At 36.1% G+C, this 20,788-nt stretch overlaps 2 protein-coding genes across 2 annotated transcripts; both read right to left on the bottom strand.

The window, feature by feature from the left end:
• Positions 1 to 760: 760 nt before the first annotated feature.
• gda (guanine deaminase) lies at positions 761 to 14,329 on the bottom strand. The gene is made up of 14 exons (XM_067439021.1): positions 14,041 to 14,329; positions 12,452 to 12,540; positions 12,031 to 12,202; positions 11,836 to 11,923; positions 10,919 to 11,024; positions 8,665 to 8,692; positions 8,415 to 8,522; positions 6,532 to 6,639; positions 3,168 to 3,265; positions 3,005 to 3,072; positions 2,595 to 2,741; positions 2,381 to 2,499; positions 2,213 to 2,240; positions 761 to 2,114 (listed from the first exon to the last, which is right to left on the bottom strand). Exons 1-14 carry the CDS (start codon positions 14,164 to 14,166, stop codon positions 2,047 to 2,049), a joined length of 1,353 nt encoding a protein of 450 aa, XP_067295122.1. The 5' UTR covers positions 14,167 to 14,329; the 3' UTR covers positions 761 to 2,046.
• A 2,784-nt stretch (positions 14,330 to 17,113) lies between these two features.
• Positions 17,114 to 20,773, bottom strand: c3h9orf85 (chromosome 3 C9orf85 homolog). The gene is made up of 4 exons (XM_067439020.1): positions 20,529 to 20,773; positions 20,286 to 20,392; positions 20,067 to 20,180; positions 17,114 to 18,012 (listed from the first exon to the last, which is right to left on the bottom strand). The coding sequence occupies exons 1-4, from the start codon at positions 20,628 to 20,630 to the stop codon at positions 17,850 to 17,852; spliced, it is 486 nt and encodes a 161-aa protein (XP_067295121.1). The 5' UTR covers positions 20,631 to 20,773; the 3' UTR covers positions 17,114 to 17,849.
• Between the last annotated feature and the right edge of the window lie 15 nt (positions 20,774 to 20,788).

Here is a 20,788-nt window from a genome sequence, read left to right as displayed (position 1 = left end):
CTGTAATCAAGTAGGTGGCTTTGGGAATGGCCTCACAGGGCAGCGAAGCATTCTGGGAATTGTAGTCTTTTATCCCCATGGGACAAATATACATTTTCTGTCTTTTCTCAGTCTAGAAGACACCAAATTCAAAAATAATTTCACATTTCTACTGCATTGATGACCCAGTTTAAATACAGATTCATCTTCCCAGCGCTGAAGTACCCCTTTAATATGATTTCGACTCTATGTCTGCTGTATGTCTAATTTACTTTCCAGAGACGGTCTGACAAAGATAGTCTGACCGAGATAGCCTGACCTCTATCTCTGGGTCCTGACCAACAGGGCCTTGGAGAGAAAGTTAGAACTTCCAAGAGGTGAATCCTGCTTGTTGTTAGTAACCCCAGGTCAGGAAGGGGTGGGAGGATTTGAGTCTCCCAATTTGGATTTCTTCCCATTTATATAGTGTGATTTTTCCAGTTGATAGAAGTACATTTTTGTCTTTATATTTCTTTATAGAATGAGGTAGATTATATTAGTCATACGTTTCTTTCTGGAGATGTGTTTGTCATGTGGTGTTGATATCTTGTCCTGTTGATAACCAACCTTGGAGGACAGATGTGCCCTAGAGTCTTTTGTGTGTGTGTGTGTTACATGTTCTGTGCAGGTATTCCGACTGGATTGGACCGTTTTTTCTCACACCCTAGACCTCTTGGCGTCTTTCTAGGACTCTCCGGAGGTCAACACTATATGCAATGATATGCAATGAAAAAAGCAGAAGTGGAATTTTATTATTCTGCAATTTATTAAATAAAAAAATAATAAAAGCACTGAGACTGATGTTTCATGCAGGTCTCTCTCATTAGCATTCCTTCCTTCCGAAGGGCTCTCGGTGCATCCTGCTTCTTACCACCATAACGTTAATAAAACTTCAATACATTCACTCATTCATGAACATGATTTGCCCGTGTCTGTCACATTCCTTTCCATCGGCTGTGGAGAGTCCACACACTCATTCACAGCTTCACCACCAACCTGCATTTGTTCTGAATAAGCAGCGAAACTTGCATACTGTGCCTTTAATTAGAGTTTTCCTCACTAGGGCACAATGGCACATAGGTCACTTTTTCTAAGCACTGCATCAGTCTTTGTGGGCTAAACTGCATTGCTTTGACACAAAATGCATTCAATGATGACATCTTTCAAATGACTTAGACACAATCACTACCAAAACTCAATGTACCTATAGGCCAATTTGCACATGCTTATACTCTTTTTAAAACTTTTAAATTTAAGTTCAAAACCTTACACAATTTGCTACTACAAAAATAATAAATTGAAACATATTTCAAATATTAAATATTTAAAAATATCTAAACAATTATATAGCTAATCATTTTTTAATGTAGCCTAATGCAAACATTCCCCATGTACATTAACTGCAGTGAATTCTAAACGGTAGATTGTGAAATGTCCTTTGATTTAAAAAACTAAAACTGTAATGGTATTAGTCATACTATCTATAAAATGGAACTCTTGTTTGTAGTGTATAGGTGTTAAGAAAGTGAGCTGTGCTCCTACTTAAGACCTGTCATAAAGAACAGGTGAAACAGACAGCAAAGAGACTCTGATGAAGCTGTGTGAGAGTGTCACAAATACTTGTTTTGCAGTGTATTATCATGAAATAAGCAATCAAAACAAATAAAAATCAGGATAACCAAAATATGATGAATAATGTTTTAGTAGCCATGTCTACAATTAAAATTTTATTAAATTAATAGAAATTATTTCAAGAAAATGTCCATGATTAACACAACTAGTAAATAGAAGACATTACTGTAATTTAATACCAAAATAAAAGGATTAAGATTTGAGCATGATACTATCTATTACCTTTAAATACAAATTTGCTAAAGCCAGACATTTAAAATGTTAAACTGAATAACATAACATCTTTTTTTTTAAAGAAAATCCAAACTGTGATCTTATGAAAATGTTTGTCCTGAGTAGATGTACAATATTTGTGGTAAAAAAAAATATAAACAAATTTCCTTGAATCAATATTAACTATTTATCTGGAAATGGAACCACCTGTTTTCCAGCCACATAGACTTCAGTAATATTTCGATCATCACCTATTAAAAAAAAAAATATTTATGTATGTGTAAGGACTTAGATAAGACAAGACAAATGAATTGACTAAATTAAAGGGATACAAAAAAAATCAACTTACCTAAATTGAGAAACTTCTCCAAAATGACCTAATTGGAAAAAACAGCACATTAGTTGGGGCATTCTTTGTCATTTCTACATGTTAGAGAATCTGTAATGAATCCAGTTGTTGTTGTTTCTCAGTATGGGGGGGGGGGGGGGGGTAGGATCAGTAGGATATCTGTCAAACCTTGGGGACTTCACCAGGAAACAAATCGATCGGTCCATCAGGAATGTAAACATTCACTCGCAGGGCATCAAAGTCCTTTCCTACCACAAAGTTTCCAATCCGTTCATCTAAAGAGAGGGCTGTTGGGAGTGGGGGAAAACCGCCAGGCAGGTTTATATAGTGTACTGTACAAGTATTATTTAACATATTTGCCAAATCATAGCTGGAACCTTACCTTCACTTCCCCCAAGTGTAGCCAAACGGAAAACCTCCTCAAAGGTTAGAGTCTGATGCTGAGGGTCCAGGATGGTCAGGGCTTTGGACGTGTCCAGAGTTCTTCGCATAGCATCTAGAATGGATGGGGAGTAGCCTCCTGCTACATCTACATATGGCACAGACAAAACCATAAAATGCAGATTCAAAACACAATATCTAAATGATAATGACTGGCTGATTGTACATATTGCTACTCACCAAATAAATACATAAACCTGAACATGAAAAAGGTAACTGATTTGAGTTTACATAGCTGATTATCTTAAAGCTTTCTGCTAAGAAAGAAAATTCCACTACAATGTGCAAAATTGCCAATAGCAACAATTATTTTAGCAGGGATTCAGTAATGAAAATGCAATAAAACCTCACCTGTCCCCAAACCCAATTTCACTTTGTGTTCCAAAACATTGCGTACGTTTAGCATCCCACTGCAAATGCTGGGAGGAGAAAAGAGACAATACATTAAAAGATATAACAAATATGTAAGGTATCTGAATATTAATACTTATAGTAAAAGGCTAGAGGTGCTCACGAAATGTTACTGTTAGGACAGTGAGAGATTGCAGCTCCTGTTTCATGAAAGATCTCCAGTTCTTCATCAGTTAGGTGACACCCATGGGCCATAACAGTCTGTAATAATCCCACATCACTGTTACCATCATCATCAGTTAACATGATTTAATATAAAATATTAACCCACGTACTAGAAATCGCATTCTGGGGTGGGGGGTGGGGAGCATTTGGGGGGGGGGGGGGGGTTACTCTCAGTTAAAATGATGGGGCTCTAATTGTCACCACATTTCGCCCCAGCTCATAAGTCCGAAATATTTGCACTTCATATGTAGATCAACGAGAACGAGCATCTTGTATTGAGTTCATCACTGCAGGGTATGTGTATGACAATGCACTCCACTATATTGAACTCTTGATCACAAACTTATGAAGCACATGATTCAGAACCTCTCATGAAATCCCTTTGCATCCGCAGGGCTAATGACAACAAACCAAAATACTCCAAAAAGCTCTTCTATATAAAAATATAATGGTTCATCAAATATGTTCAGCTTTGTATGACTTTCTGTATTAATGTAAATCTTAAACTTTACTGACAAACAGCCGCATATATATGTGTTGCTGCAATGTTGAAGACTCAAAGTCCACATGAGCTCCTCCCTATTGATTTATTTTAAGTGCAATGTGTCACATTTTTGTTGCAACAGAGATGAAACTGTATCTAAGCAGTCTTTATTATGACAAAACTCAAACTAACTTAAATACTCAGGATTCTCAGGAAGACAAAAACAAGAACAGAACAACCAGTCCAAAGTAACGATATCATCATTTAAATTTCGTAAGATTTCATAATTTTAATACAACATAAATGTAACTGTAATCAGTTACAATTACTGTGAAAAAATGTAATTCAATTACTTATGAAAATGTAAACAATTACAAAGGGGGTTAACTGAATATTTTTTGTGAAAAGCTATATGTTGATTATATTAATTTGTTGCTTTGTCTGTTTGGGATGTCCACGATGCCTCCTGCCATTTGAAGGCTATTTAGTAAAGCGATGATATTCTGATGCTTTCGACTGGTTCTCTTGTTTTTATTTTCAGCGTACCACATCTGACAATTACATCAATCCACATTGCCGCTGAACGCTTTAGGCTTCAACCAGTCTGAGAGTTGCCACCATGGCGAATTATAAAAAAATGTCAGAAAAGTAATCAAAAAGTAATCAAATGTAATCAGTTACATTACTTGAATAAAGTAATTGAAATAGTTACACTACTTATTATAATTTAAATAGGATCATTTGTAATCTGTAACCTATTTCCAAAATAACCTTCCCAACTCTGATCATTAATAACATTTCTTTTTTTTCTCGCAGGATTAACATGTTTTTGAAACCTAAATATCCAGAACACCCCCCAAAGTCAGTACGTGTCTGAATCATATCTGAATATAACAAAAGGGGAAATGAAACTAAACAGATAAACTAGCAAAGTGAAGTATTCAAGAAATCCAATTCCAAATTAGTTTTTACCTAGTAACAAAAGGGTTTGCTGAATTATGAAGAAAAAAATCACATAATACATATTTGAAGGCCTTGTCTGGAGTCTGTCTAGTTAATGCTGCACAGCAGGTTAGACAGAGATCGTATTTCCCGAGTGATAGTGTCAAAAGGGGCAAGATGATTTTCGACTCAGGCGGGGTTCGATACGGTCAGGAAACTATAATTCTTAGGCTTTATGCTGTCTGAGTAGCTAGTTGTAGGCGTCAACTAATGCGACCAAGTCACCTGAGTATAATTTTACGTTAGGGACACTAGGTTTAACTTAAGTCAGATGCGTAGGGGAAAATCTACCAGACACTTGAAAGGTTGGATTCTGGAATCCATTGCCACTTCAATATACCTGTAAATATCCTAATTAAGATCATAATCAAAGCCTTAATTTATCCTTATCCTTAATATTTATCCTCCTATATTATTATAATGATTTTTCCAGTTATGATTTTACTTAATCAATAGAACCACTGATTGTTCATTCCTCCTTTATGTTTTATAAAGTTTGTATTTGGTCTTTGAGTGCTGACTGGGGATCTGGCCTAGAGATGTGTGATGTGTCACTAAACACTTGACAGCTACATGTTGTCGTGTGTTTGGATTTTGAAGGTGGCACACACACCTAACACGCCAGGAAGTGCAGTAACAGTGTTTGCTTCCAGAAATTAAATATGGATTTGTCTTTCATTTTTTATTTTTTATTCATTTTATATTTTCTTTTACTGAAACATTAAAGAGTCAAGATGAATATTGCATGTACTATTGTCTGTACCTCTCACTGAGAGAAAGCACATGTTATCAGTATGTTTTAGGGAACATTCTAGTATGAACTGGAGCTTAATCAGCTCCAACCTTGGAAAGACTGTGTATCTGGGTATGTGCGCAGTATTCTGTGTTACAGATCAGTGTTGAGGTGGTGTACAATGGACATCCTAAGAGATAGGTGGACTTGTTGTTCTGGACAAGCTGGCCTCTGCTCCAGACCTGGAAGGTCACTACGGTCCTAATCCCGGGGTAAAAGCGTCAACAAGTGACACGTCTATGGGCACGTGCATCTGATTAACTGAGAATGTGTGGAAATTTACCATGACTGTGTATTTTCTCTGAGCCAATCAGAATCATCCACCTTGTAGTAATGACGTGGATAGACTTTGAAAACAGAATAACTGTTGGGACAATTATATGTACGAGAGGCGGGGCGACGAGACTGGGAGAGAGAGAGAAAGAACATGGCCTACGAACTCCTTGTTTCCTTTCCTAGCTCCCTTTCCTCACGTCTTTAGCTCTACCTTGATACGAGGGAAGGTCACAAGGAAAAGACGTAAGGATGGAGGAATTGAATCAAGTAAAATGATATATCTTTGCTCTCTTTAGCATTACTTTAAAGCATTGTCAACTCATGCAGACACGTTGGGATTCTTGAACATTAGAGATAATCATTTATATTGTAATAGTTTCAACCTCCACAAAATATTACTACACAAAAATAAATAAATAAATAAATACAAGTAACAATATTTCACACATCTCATTGCAGACACATTGTACCCTCAGGTAAAGCAGTTTTCGAAAAATGAATGTCCTTGTAATGAGATTACATAAGAAAATGCTGACGTAATGCATAGACTTCAGACCCTCACTTGGACTCTGTGTATGCTCATTAAAGCTATACAGATTTGTTGCAAAACAGTTCAGAATGGTTTATAACATAAAATCATAATACAATGAATCAGTAACAGGTGTCTGTCAAATTATGGACTAATATATTAGACAGATATGTTTCACCAAATCTTTAATGTGTCAACAATATCTGAGTACGACTCACCCTATCTGTAAGTAGATTGTGTTTGAGGTAAACATCAGTGTAGGATTTGCAGTCTGGAAACAATTTCTTCACAAGCTCCACTTCTTCTTTGTTCTCACTGATGTGACTCTATGGGTTTAATTAATGCAGAAAAACAGGTGTTATTAATTTTACTCACTGTCTTTTAGTGTTTATCCTCTATGAAGTATCTAAATGTATACAAGCCGAACATAAACTTCCATTTTATGGTTAAAGCAGAACACACCCATGCTTCACTTCATTATGGCTGTTTACAAGAATTCTGAACATAAAGAGCACAACATAACAAGTACAATGGCTATGTGCCAGTTAAAAACTTGTAGGCCCGGTTTCACAGACAGGGCTCTAAGCCAGGATTAGGCCTTAGTTCAATTAGGATATTTAAGTGGCTTTTATAAAAAATGCCTTTAGAAAATACAGTACTGGTGTGCCTCTTGATATTTTTAAGGAATGTCAGTACAAGCTGTTATCAGTTAAAACAGCTCAAACATGCATTTTAGTCTGGGACTACGCTTCAATGGACGCCAGCCAAACTTAGCCCCGCCCACAACATTTGAGGTAAGCAAGTTCGGTCTGGACTGTATTTTCCAGGAAACAGACGTGATAAATGTGAAGTGACAAAAGAAAGTACAACTTGGATTCGGAGGTGAGGTTAACTAACAGCCTAAAGACCCAGCTAAGCAATTAATGAATATTTTTTTTCTTAAAGTTTGGCCTTGGCTGCATTAATTAATTTTTAACGTTTGCATAAGTAATAGATGTGTAAGGGAATTTAACATGTGACATTTTAATTATATTCTGCTGAAATGAACAAAATTACTTGAAAAAATATTTTAGATAACTGTAAAAATATATAAATGTTTTTAATTCATTATTTTGGGATCGAATTCATGCTTGATTCTTTGCTATAACTTATGGTCATGGCACCTGAGGAATAATTCTTAATTTTCTCAGTTATTTTGCTTTTTTTCAAGATTCAAATAGGCTCATTCTTACATACTAGAGCGCGTATGCACATGCGCACTTTTTAAAAAATCTCTTGACAAACTAAAAGACATAAATTATATTTGTATGTATTCGAAATAAAAGATATAGATTGAACTAAAGCTTGCTTATTTTGCTCAAGTCAAGGATTTATTGAGTCCACGTCATGCAAACTAGAAACTATGATTCTAACCACAGGTTGAGAGCTGTCGTTGCAACCACACAAATTTGCGACATTGTTTGCGAACATTTCTTGATACGATGGTTTCAGGAAACACAGACTCATTATGTTGATATTGACGGAACTTGCGACCACAGTTGACTAATGATGCTTTTGGTAAACACTCCCCTGATTGGTTGTAGGTCTATCCAATTGAGTGCAGAGGCTTTTTCGCCCCATAATCACTGCCCAATGGAGCAATATCACACTCATATTATGACTAGAATTGAGTATGAACACATCAGGCTACTTAAATAGTGCACTGTGTAAATTTTAGCAGCATCTAGTGGTGAGGTTGCGAATTGCAACCACCCACTGCCCACGCCTCCCGTTCAAAGCACAGAGAAGCTACTGTGGTCGATACAGGACAAAGATGTCGTCGTCTGAGACAGCAGAGTCTGCTTAGGGCTACTGTAGAAACATGGCAACGAAAAAAATGGTGACTTCACTGTAAGTTATGTAAATCATATTGCATTTCGGACAATAGAACCTCATAAATACTAAACACTGCACCTTTAAGCGGGAGTTAGTCATCATACCACGTTTCAACCTTCTGTCTGTGAACAATGCCATAATCCAGCTGAATGTTCATTTTATGTAATTTAACCATTGTAAATCCCTGTTTTTAAAGTTGACATTATTGTATGGAAGGAAGACAAACCTGAATGTGAAGCTTGTTGTTATTGGCGATCTCACCCAATTCACTAAGTAGTGAAGCAGAACAGGAGGGAGCGAATCGAGGAGTGACCACAGGCTTAACATTTGGATACTACAACAGTTAGATAATAGAGTTTTATTTTCATATTCACAGAGCCTGGAAGAATTTAAAGAAAACTGCTCAACTCTAATCAGCATAAAAACTAGACTTATATAACAAATCAATTCAGTGAATAAGAATGACCATTATTTACCTCCTTTTTGAGAAGTTCTTTGATGAAACTGCAAAAGACAAGAGGAATCAGGAACATATCTTTTAAGTTCATTGACCAGATTCGATTTATATAGATCTGTATAGATATTTAATTAAAAAACATTCTGACAACAAAATTTTTAATTTTGGACATTGTACACTGTAAAAAAAATGTTACACGCTATTTTAAAGTTGAAAGGTTTTAAAGGTAGATTAATATATTCATATTTAATATGAAATGTATTTTTGAATGTCAATTTTATAATATACCATTTAGCTGTAAAGTGGTCAGTTTGAGTTTGCTTTTAAGCTAAAGACTAACGCTGCACCAAAAATCGAATACTTCCCTGCTAGTAAGCGATAAAAGGTACGCCAACAGGGTAGTATGTCCATATGTAAAGTATTTGAAAAACAGTTCACGAGTTCACACTTACATTTAATTTATAGAGAGTAAATTTAAATGCATATTTGGCGTCCTGTCAAGGGGGAGGGCTTCGAGCTCGGACTTCGGCCCGAACCCAGAGTACCCCCCCGCATGTAAGTGGTTTAGAACTAAAAAGAGCAAAATGTGGAGAAGGGGTGGTGGAGGGATGCTGATAAACTGTCAACAAAATGGAGGTAAGACGGCTGCGTATATATACACACCTCTTTTGTTGATTAGCTAAGTACTCTCCACCTGTGTCAATTATCTGATCATGCTCCTCCCGAACCTTGTTTAATAAAACATCATTAGGTGAATGACTTGCTGCTTCCATTGAGATTATGATTCCCTAAAATTAAAGGATAACATCTATTTAATGTTTATGATGTTTCAACATCGAAAAAAAATTAAGTCACCATTAATGTGATTAGTGTTCCTTTTGTTCAATTAAATACAAACGACTGTTAACTGCTAAGGATCCTAGTTTAGTTAACTCAGAATTCAGAGACATGTAGTTTATAAAATCTTCCTTTGAATAATGTTTTTTTTAGTCTCTTATTATTTAACTTATGACAAATATTGAATATACGTGCTGAGTAATGCTGCTGTCACATGTCTGTCTGCTTGTTCGGTCTTCCTGTTGTGTTTTGATTCCCTCACATATTCCTTAGTCTTGGTTTCCCACCGCTTGTCTGTTTTTTAGGTTACCTTTGTTAGTTTAGTTTAGTTTAACTTAGTTTAGTTAATTATCTTGTTTCTGTCTGCTGTTTAAGGTCTTCTTGTTCACTTTGTCTTTGTCTAATCACTGTTAGGTTGTGTTTCTGTTGCCTGTCTGCAACCCGTAACCTGGTGCGTGAACAAAGCTGGTTACTGATGTAACCGTGGTTCTATAAATGATGGAAGACCGCCAGACATGATCAAACATGGTGGAAGTGGTCGAGTCTCGTGCATCCCATCGAGAATCTCATATCAATTCAGTCACACGTGACTTCAACCAATGACATGTCAGAAGCTATATCAGTTTTTGACTACATCACGGTCGGCCTCTTAGTCATTCTTAATCCAAGTGACCAGAACCTGGCAGTCCACAGAGACAGACCAACCTGATGGAAGACGAATGTAACCGAGTCAGACCTAAAGGTACTAGGAGCCACATTAAGTCTTTAAAACTTTGTGAATGTGCAAGGTGATGCCCATGTACCCGCGGCACATATTTCTGAGAGAGGCACACCAAGCAGTGCTGCCCAAGAAGTGGCCGCTGCCCGAGTGGAATGACACTTAACAGATGCAGGAAATTCATAGGCGATTCATGCCTGTGCCAACACAAACTGTCCAACACCACATGTAATTCCCACTGGGTACACACTACTCATACTGGTGGTTTAAGACACACAGCTCCCTTTAGAAAAAGCTACCACTATATCATTTCAAGTAATCACGGAAAATCACGTATCTTTGTTTTCTCGAGACACAGCTACAGCGGGGAGCAAATGCCAACCCAAAAAGCTGTGCACACCCAGGCAAGCTCTCTCCACGAAAATGACAAAGAGACCGACCGTGACGTAGTCAAAAGCTGATATAGCTTCTGACGTCACCCATGACTGAACTGATAAACATTCTCGATGTGATAAGCGAGACGCGACCTTTTCCACCATGTCTGACCATCTCTGGCGGTCTGTCAAAATGAGTTGGCGCAAGTTCTGAAGTTGAGAAATCTCCTAAATGCTTTGCACTTGGGTGCTTTATTTTTTTAAGCTAACTCAACTTTTTTTTTTTTTTACAGTGTACATGACACTTTTGTATCATTATATTTACACAGTCCTCCAAAACTCACCGATCTGTCTGCACTTTACATTCGTGTGCACTTTCCTTGTACAGTGGAACTGCAGAATTGCAGTCCATGCAAACTTTACCCACTAAAGCTCTCTGTCCAAACTTATCTGGGGGAAAAGGGGAGGAAATACTGTATAACACAATCTAAAATCAGTGATTGATTTATTATCTTGTGAGATGATGATTAAACACAGCAACATAGTAGACAGTGGATTTGTTTTTAGATAATATTAAAGTTTAGCAAGATTATAATTTTACTTCACAAAATGAAAGGTCACATCACGTTACATAATATAAAAAAAGCAAATATAAACAAATGCAGTTACTCAACAGACTGGCAGGAAGAAAAACTAAGACAATATAGGAAAGCAAGACAAACTCCAAAGGTTATAGAAAGGATGTTTTTGTGTTGCTATCCAACTGGGAAATTCTGTCAATATGTATGTGTGTTCATGATCATGGACTGAATGCACCTGAATCCACACTGACTGATGGGGACTCATGTCCAACATTGAGGTCAATATGAGGAAACAAGCTTATAAATAATACAGAATGAGTGTTTTGTGTGAGGGGTACACTCTTAGAAAAAAGGGTTAATTGGGGTTCTATATAGAACCATAGGGTTCTTTACTCAACTCCAAAGAACCTTTTATGCTAAAAATGTTCTATAATGACAAGAAAGAACCCTTTCGGCACTTAAAAAGGGTTCTATATAAACCTAATAGGGGTTTCAAATATGTAGCGCCGATAGAACCTTTTAAGATTCTAATAGAACCTTTTCTTCTAAGAGTTTAGGTTTAGCAGTAGGGTTAGTGCAAGGGGATACAATAGTATCAAAAAAACTTTAGGTCTATGGAGAGTCCCCACAAAGATATTAAACCAGACGTGTGTGTATATCCTTGTTTGCATGTGTTTTACCTGCGAGTTCTCCAAGCAGAAGGGAGGCCTCAGTGTGTATTGTGGCAAAATAACAAGCAGTGGTGGTGCCGTTCTTTAAGGTTCTTCTCTTCAATGACAAATAGTCAAACAGAAAAAAGGCTACATGAAATGGTCTGCCTTTGCCAGTGTGACTAGTTTAATTAGACTGTATTCATAACATTTAAATAAACTTACCACAACTTTAGTGTAGACATCATTGGCGAAATCCAAGTCTTCATACTTGGCTTCCACAGGAAAAGTGTAAGTGTTGAGCCACTCCAGCAGAGGCAGATCTAAGGCAGTGCCAATATAGCTATACTGAGATGCATGGATGTGTGTATCAACCATTCCTGGCATAAGAAACTCACTGAAGAGCAAAATTGAATGCTAAATGAGTACAATTAAGCACCGGCACTGCAGAAATTTTCGCATTATTCCATAAATATTGACATGTTGATCTTAAAGCTGGTTTACAAAAGGCATTGTCTCTTTGTTGTTACTGCTAAATGGTTGTTCTGAATGGAAAAAGTGACTATGCACCCTGATCAGACTCATGCAAGACTTCAGATGGTTAGACTATAGAATATATGCAATTTGTATTGATCAATGCACTCACTATTGTCCAAGCTGTTTTATGTCTGAAGTTTCAAACCCCCATCTTTCTGAAAGACCGAGCAAGTGTTCATCTTTTTCAATAAATGCAATCTGTTCAGAGAGAAAACAAATACGGTTAAACAAATAACCCTATGCAATATGGTTTCTTTAGTTAACTAGTCATCATGAACTAAGAAAGAACAATCCACAGCATTTATTAATAAAAAATAAGAATAAAGCAGCATTCTCCCACAAGCCTATGTGTTAGAAAGAGTCTATCTATCTGTCTAACTTTGGGCAGAGAGACACCAAAGAAGGAGCAGAATAATGAAAACAAGACAATGCTTTCTACAGAGGATAACAAATAAATGTAACAAATTGAATAGAAACAAATTCATATTAGTGGAATGTTGTTGAAGATAACTAAGTAGATCCATTATTTACATTTCATTCTGTTTCAACATATTTATCGTGGTGTGGAATGAGGCAGCATTTTCCTGCAAGCCTACATATAAAGAGTTAATCTATCTGTCCAACTTTGAGAGGACAGATTCTCTATCAGTGTCAGCAGACTGAAGTAGTTGATGAAAATTGATGATGGCTTGTTTTGTATGCATTTTGATTCTGATCATATTCATCAGTCCGTTTAAGTGAGTAGAAAGCATGAGTTTTTCGTTTACATTAATTTTCAGATGACTCTTCTATGTCATCTACGGGTTCAAAGGCTATAGCTTCTGCCTATTTCTCTTTCTGCCTCTTCTACCTGCAGTTGAGCTTTCTTTACTTTGATTTTCTCTATGTGCATATGCTGCTCTTGTAGGGGCAGCTTCAGCTTTGGCTGACTGACTGCTGATCTTCTTGAATGTGTTGTTCTGGATGATTTGTATGAATGTGAACACGCTTACCTGGGTGCAATGCTCATGTTTTCCCATTTTTTCATTTCATTTCCATTTTTTTCAGCATTTTTATTGTAAATTGTTGTTTGAGAAGAATGAAGATCATTCACCGTTGTTGTAATCACTGATGAGTCAGTATTTTCACTATTCTGCCCTCACGTTGGTGTCTCTCATCCCAAAGTTAGACAGACAGATCATTTTTTTCCAACACATAGGTTGAGAATGCTGCTTTATTCCACACTGAATATGTTTAAACAAAAAGAAACTATAAAAAGGAGATGTAAATAATGGAACTAGCTACTTAGTTATCTCCAACATCATTACATTAATATAAATTCATTTCTTTTCAATTCGTAACATTCACTATTTATACAATGAATTAATATTAGTGTAATGTTGTTGGTTCGAGATAAAGTATTTCCATTAAGCTGCTTTACATCTCCTTTATTCATTCTGTTTCAACATCTTCATCGTGGTGTGGAATAAAGCCGCACTCTCCCACAAGCCTAGGTGTTGGATAAAGTTTATACATCTGTCTAACTGAAGAGAGACACCAATGTGAGAGCAGAATAATTAGCCTAACTTATATGTTAACGAACCAGACCTTATTTTAGAGTGTACCACAATATTTATACACGTAGGCTATAGCAGTACATTAGGATAAAAAAATGAAATGAATTTCAATGAAATTAAAATGAAAATGAATTAAACAAACCTTCCCCTCATCGTCGACTCCTAAGACAGAGTTCTGCAGTATTTCCACAGCAGCTCGAGGTGTGGAGTGCACAAATGTTCCACTGAAGACGTGCGCAATGCGCGCGGTTGTGTCGTTCTGACGCATTATTTGCACAGATATCCAAATGTGACTTCTCTGAACTTTTATATATGACTCGAGGCATATCGCAAGTATAGCCTATTGTCATAAACCGGTAATCATTACAACATCTCTAAGCGCGTCACAGCGTCAATCCAATCAAACACGCTCGTGCGGCATTGGGACGTTATGTAATTGGTGATCTCGCACCAACGCCTCTCTTGTAGAGTTTACTTTATTAATCCCCATCCCTACAATCACACAAGTTGCCTAGTACTACTACTCCTCATAAACAATAATACTCATTTTAAAATAAGATAATTAAAGCGTTCTTTCGTATATTTACCGGTCCTTACGAAAGGAAAATATATTTACCAATATTACGTGCATTATATTTTAATATATTGTAAATATATTATTGTAAATATATGGAATAATATATTGATGGTATTATAAATTATATTATATATTCATGTAATATATTGCAAAATATACAAATGATTGCCGCTTTCAATATATTGGAAAATATAAATATTAAATCCCATATATGTGAATATATTGCATAATATAGTGCATGATATTTTCCAATATACTGCAATATATTTTTGTTTCGTAAGGGGGTATGTTACAAACTCTCATGGGGCGCGTACGCCAGCAATAGGTCTTGTTGAATCATACGGTTCTATTGAAAATTATATACAACATATTCAACAATTAAGTGATAAGTGCAAGCAGCATTAGATGAGATTCTAAAATTCATTAGGTTCTAGGTTTGGTTTGCATTACCAAAAATGAATTGACTGTTTTTTATTTATACGTGACTGAAAAGGAATGTGAAGGACTTCCTGTAGATTATACATTTGAAAAGATTATGAAAGATTATTTTGCACATTATTTTCAAATGAAAGGACGACAGATTAACAAGTTATTTTAACACAAAAATGATGCGGTCAAAATTGATTAGATAATTTTTCAAAAGAACTGTGGTCATGTGATTACCCGTTCGTCAACAATAGGCTTTTTTTTCTTTTTCTTGTAACAATTGCAATTTCGCATTCACTTCTCTCAACGACAGTCCACATGGAAACTTAGTGTGCAACACTTGGGCATATGACAGGATTCATGCAGTATTACATCATAGTCTTACCTGGCACATGCAGGCAAACCCTTCAACTACATATACTATAGACAAATGTCATGTTGTGTCATATTGTCCATTGCACATGAGACCTGGGGTGTGTCTCAATCAGCTCCCTATAGTTCAGTAGTCAGGCCACTGATCGGAGAATCAGTCAATGGGCTGTCTTCCTGATCAGTCCCTGACTACTGAACTAGGGAGCTGATTGAGATGCATCGCTTTCACTTCCCTTTTGGTTTGTGTTAAGTTACAAAATAATAAAAAGATTTGGACATCTCTAATAAAGATGGTAAAGCAGTCAAACATGTGATACTGGACTCTTGCTCATGCTTTGTAAGGTTAAACTGCATTGCATAAATCCAGGGTTAAAGGTTTCAGTTACTCAAATATTCCACTAAACAGTCTATATTTGGGTCCTGTTCTAGCAATCATGTTATTAACTTCTCCAGAACTTGGTGTCACAGGTGGTTCATCAGATGCTGCACGAATGTGAAACGGACTATTCTTGTTTAAGTTCCTTAAAAATCAAGAGTTTTCCCAGAAAATCTTCAAATAGATTACCATGATCTCATAGCATTATCTTTGCGATCACATGTTGACTTAACATGTGCCACTCAGCAGTTATATTAAAGACCTGTGTTGGTCTTTAACTATGTACTCACATTAAAAAAAAAATGTATTATCTTCATAGCTTCACTTTTTATTAGGTGGCCTTATACTATGTACTTACATCAATATATAAGTATAATGTACTTATTGCGTTCATATTGCGATCCAAAACACCTTTGGTGATATTGACGGGTAGTGTGGTGGTGTTGGGTAAGTTTAAGGATAGGATTAGATGTAAGGAAAGTGTCAACAGTGTAATTATAAATGTAATTACAGAAATTAATTACAGATGTAATTACATGCAGGCAAATTTAAAAATGTATGAATAGACAATGAATGCTTTGTATCAAATTATTAATTAAAATGTTAGTACAAAGTAGTTAAGGCCAGCTAATATAAAGTGAGTTGTATTGTGTTACTGCAAAACACTTTTGCTGCTATTGAGGTAGGATATGGGTAGATTTATGTGTAATTGCAAATACAGTTAGATAAATTAATAACAGCTGTAAATCTATATTTGAAATATTAAGTACAATGCAAATACATACAATCCAATTGCATTATATTAAATTATTTTATAATGCTTAGAGGATGTTTAAAAAAAAAGCGAGGCAGAAACCAAGATAATGAGTATGTAGATTTGTGCTGTCTAAACAGCATGGTTGATTGTTGATTAGTTCTTTCTGTTTTTCCATTTACATGAAGACCAAAATGTACTTAATATTAATGAATGTGAGGCATGTCTCATTCGTATAGCCTCGCTCATTCATAACATAAATGGCACTGTAAAAAATGATTGTAATTTTAACTGTAAAAGACTGAAAATGTGACAGGGAAAACTTGTTAAAGGGATAGTTCACCCAAATGCATGACAATGGGGTCTAATTAGAATAAGACCCCATTGACATGTATTATACGAGCAAAAAGTTAAAAATCTTAATTTGTGTTCTACTGAAGAAACACACACACCCACATCTTGGATGCCCTGGGGGTAAGCAGATAAACATCACATTTTCTTTTTTGGGTGAACTATCTCTTTAATATGTTATAGCAAGTTCCTGTTACTATACAGAGAAAAACTGTAATCGATATATTATCTAACATTTTGTGCAATTTTACAGTAAAATACTATTAAATGTATAATTTTTCTGAAGTAAAAAGAACAAATCATCTTATAATTTACAATGAAAAGCTGTAAACTGACATTTCCAGAATTCCCTGTGACACTTCACATTTGAGTTTTTTTATTAGAATTTATGTACATTAGGGTTTTATGTTACATCCTATGTTGTTAAATGATTATTTATTGCATTATTTTAGTGTCAGGTCATGTTACCATGTTGGTGTTTTGTATTTGTGTGCATGACATTGTGCGCGTTCTATTTATATCAGTATTTACAGCAGCTTCAACAAGCTACTTGGGATGAACAGTTTTCATGTGGCTCTGTACCACCAGTGTTATGATGGATGTCAGTATATGTTAAACGTACAAAACAGATTTAAGTAGCAACATGGGCTTGCTAATTCAGCATGAAATGGCTGTTGGATTTACCTTATTTTGTAAGTTTCAGATTTTAACTAAAATCTACAGGATATGTAAATGTTAAATTAGTCTTTACTGTATTGTTTTTATTGAATTATTCTGGCCACAAAAAAAAAAAAAAGATTGGAATTTTCCAGTAAACGCAACAGATTTTGTTGACAGTGTGCTTTTGCTGATTTTAAAGAAATCTTATGAAAAAAAGGCAGAGTGTTTGTGTGTCAGTTACTGCAAAATCATAGCAAGTGGTCTAGATGGGAACAAACAATCACTACCTCCAACAGGAAACCTCTCCTGGGAGTCTTTCCCCAATTAACGGCAGCTGAACAGGTGAGCACATGTCTAATATCCAGTCTCATGTTCCCTTAGATATAGTGTTCCAGGGTTTAGCTGTTTGGTAATGCATACAGAAGATGGCAAATGTTAATTTTCTTCAGCTTCTGAATCACTATCAAATTCATCATTGTTAGTGCCAATGCCATTGTAATCTTCATCATCATCCTCTTCATCCCTTTTTTTCTCCCCGTTTCCTTTATTTGGCTTGCTGGTGTCTTCTACCTCTCCATCTTCCTCGTTTTGGTCAAGCCTAAAAAAAAAAGTTGGATACATTAGAAAACAGAAGTGAATTCTAAGCACACTTAATTTGTCATAGTTAATACACTTCATGCAAGTTCAAATATTTCAGTCCCACTTTATATTAGATGGACTTAACTACCATGTACTTATTTTTGATGCAAGTACAAATGTACTTATTGTGTTCATATTGCAAAACACTTTCTGCTATTGAGGTGGGATATGGGCAAGTTAGGGACAGGTGTGGTGCTATGGGTTAGTTTAAGGGTAGGTTTAGGTAAAAGGGATGGGTCATAAGTGTAATTATAGATGGAATTACAAAACTTATTTACAGCTGTAATTTCATGCAGATTTTTTTTTAAAATATAAGTACAATGTAAAAACATGTATGTACACAATACGGTCATTGTATCAAATGAACTACTATGTACTAAGGACACAATATAAAGTGGGACCAAATAATCTTAAAGTGTCCCTATTATGCTTTTTCAAATATTACCTTTCATGCAATGTAATGTAGCTGTCTGTGAATGTAAACAATCTACAAAGTTGTGAGCCGAAAGTGCATGATGAACAAAGTTGTCTCTCAAAAGAAAGAATGGACCCTGAACCGCCTAAACGAGTTGTCAGTAATTCGAATCACACTTCTGTGATGGCTACATGTCACTGAATAACACATTTGCATAATGCCCAGCTATGTTCTAGGTTGTTGACCCATGAACAACTTGACCCACCCTCAAACACTGTAGCTTTTTCGTGTGGTTAACATCATGTCGAGAAGACGCAGTGTACTATTGCTGTGAAATTAAATTTGTTTTATTTTCACTTCAGTATGAAGAGGCTCCAAAAAATTAGTGGTTAAAATTATTTTTTTTCAACAATACCACAGCAGTACAACTGCAATCGCAATCTTTTGGTGTTCCCCCATCATTTTAGTGAAGACTGCTTCTCAAATCTCTAGGAAGTTCAATGCGGGATTTGAAAAATGCTTGCTCTTGAAAGACGGGTCAGTACTCAGTTTATTTGGACCAGCTTGCTCCTCAGAATCACAGCCTGCAAGTATGATTAATTATTAATGTATACATTTTCTACCAGGTATTCATCTCATAATGCACGTAAAACTGAGTAGCGCATCACTGAGAAACTTCCTGCTCAAGTCGTCCTTGCGATGGAGGTTCGGGTTGAACAACTATTTCTTTCAATGTTTCATTCTGTCCCGGGCTCGGATCCATATAGTCATATCAACGCCATCGTTACTTTCTTTACTTTGTGTACAATTGCTGAGCTTTAGGAAGTCTGGGTACACACTACAAGATAATCGGGCGACTTTGGGCTGATTTCTCCCCTCTCGACAAACCTAGGTAACTTCCGGATTATCCTAATGTTTCTACAGATTATTTTATCAAATTTTCCTGTGGTGTGAGGTCTGTTAAGAGTGACGGAATCTGCTTGAAAGAACGTCTGAACCGACACACTTTTAAATTGTAAATATTCAACATGTTCAATATTTACTATCTGAAATCCTGTTGTGTGTTGAAAACCCCAAGGACAAACGTTTGCACACTCTGGAAATTATCACATGAATAAAAACACCAGACGAGTGGTTTGAGAATCATTGAAAAACGTGGTGATGTGCAATGTACATTATGAGAAAACAACAAAAGTGTTTTTTGACCTTTGATGCATGTAAACCTGTTGCAGGAGACCTCCAAATCAAAATTAAGAACTTGGTGTCTCTAATAATGCAACAATAAAGGAATAACAGGAGTGTGTAGCCAGAAATATTGCTGTAAAAACATTACCATACCATTTACTGTATATGTCCACAAGATGGCACACGTGTTGCACTAAACAAACCTTTTGCTCTAATTATGTATAATTTTGTTTCTATAGATAGATAGATAGATAGATAGATAGATAGATAGATAGATAGATAGATGTGTGATGCTGTACATTATGTAAATATAGATTTATACTAAAGTAGTACACTATACCCAATTTGCACATATCTGTACACAATCAGTCTGATGAGTTTGATGTTTTAAAAAGAGGCCTGAATCTACTTACGGAATAACAATCTCTTCCTTCTTCCCACATTTGGCACAAAGTTCCAACTTTAGTGCACATGGCTTACAAATGATATGATAGGCATCCTTCACTGTTTTCTGAAGACACTTCACACTAAAAAACAAAACCCAGACAGACACATTTTCAGAAGAGGTTAACTGTGGAAGAGTGTATTTGCCTGCGATCCGTTACTTTGTAGTAAATCCTCGCTCATCTCACCATTTTCGTAGCTGTGTAAGGGGCTTGTATTTGTTGTATTTGACTTTCCACTCCAGCACACCTTTGCAGTGCTGGCAAAGACCATCATGAACCTTTGTTTTGGCTTTCTGAAAAAAAGAAGGGAAGAATGCATACAATTCCAAACAAACAACACGCATCAATATTTTAAACAGCGCAATAGCAACAAATCTGGAAATATAAACGTTAAATAAGACTACGCTGTGTATTTTAGCACGCGCTTACCTTAACTTGTGCGGTTGCACCGTACTTGTCATTTTTGAAGCCAATTGCATTCTGGTGTTTTTGGCCTCGCGAACGAGAAATATTTCCCTTTTGAGAGCTCATTTTAATGCTAAAACATATGTAATATATATTAACGGTGACCGTTTAAAACGTCTAAATAAGACACCGCGTGGCTTCCCACGTTTTAGAGTGACTATTGACGCAATGCGAAAATAGCGGAAGTAAATAGCAACTGGTTTGCTATTCAACTTCAAACCGAA

The sequence above is a fragment of the Pseudorasbora parva genome, chromosome 3 (genome assembly GCF_024679245.1).
Source record: "Pseudorasbora parva isolate DD20220531a chromosome 3, ASM2467924v1, whole genome shotgun sequence".
Lineage (NCBI taxonomy): Eukaryota > Metazoa > Chordata > Actinopteri > Cypriniformes > Gobionidae > Pseudorasbora > Pseudorasbora parva.
This window is presented reverse-complemented; position numbering and strand designations above follow the sequence as displayed.

Bases quoted from the DNA above. Each gene is read 5' to 3' on its own strand.
- c3h9orf85 (XM_067439020.1), bottom strand. From the start codon at position 20,630: ATGAGCTCTCAAAAGGGAAATATTTCTCGTTCGCGAGGCCAAAAACAC. The intron at 20,181-20,285 runs GTGAGATGAGCG...TTTGTTTTTTAG, and splicing joins CTTACACAGCTACGAAAATG to TGTGAAGTGTCTTCAGAAAA. The intron at 18,013-20,066 runs GTAAGTAGATTC...TTTTTTTTTTAG, and splicing joins AAGGAAGAGATTGTTATTCC to GCTTGACCAAAACGAGGAAG.
- gda (XM_067439021.1), bottom strand. From the start codon at position 14,166: ATGCGTCAGAACGACACAACCGCGCGCATTGCGCACGTCTTCAGTGGA. The intron at 3,266-6,531 runs GTGAGTCGTACT...GGATTATTACAG, and splicing joins ACAATCTACTTACAGATAGG to ACTGTTATGGCCCATGGGTG. The intron at 2,115-2,212 runs GTAAGTTGATTT...TTTTTTTAATAG, and splicing joins GGAGAAGTTTCTCAATTTAG to GTGATGATCGAAATATTACT.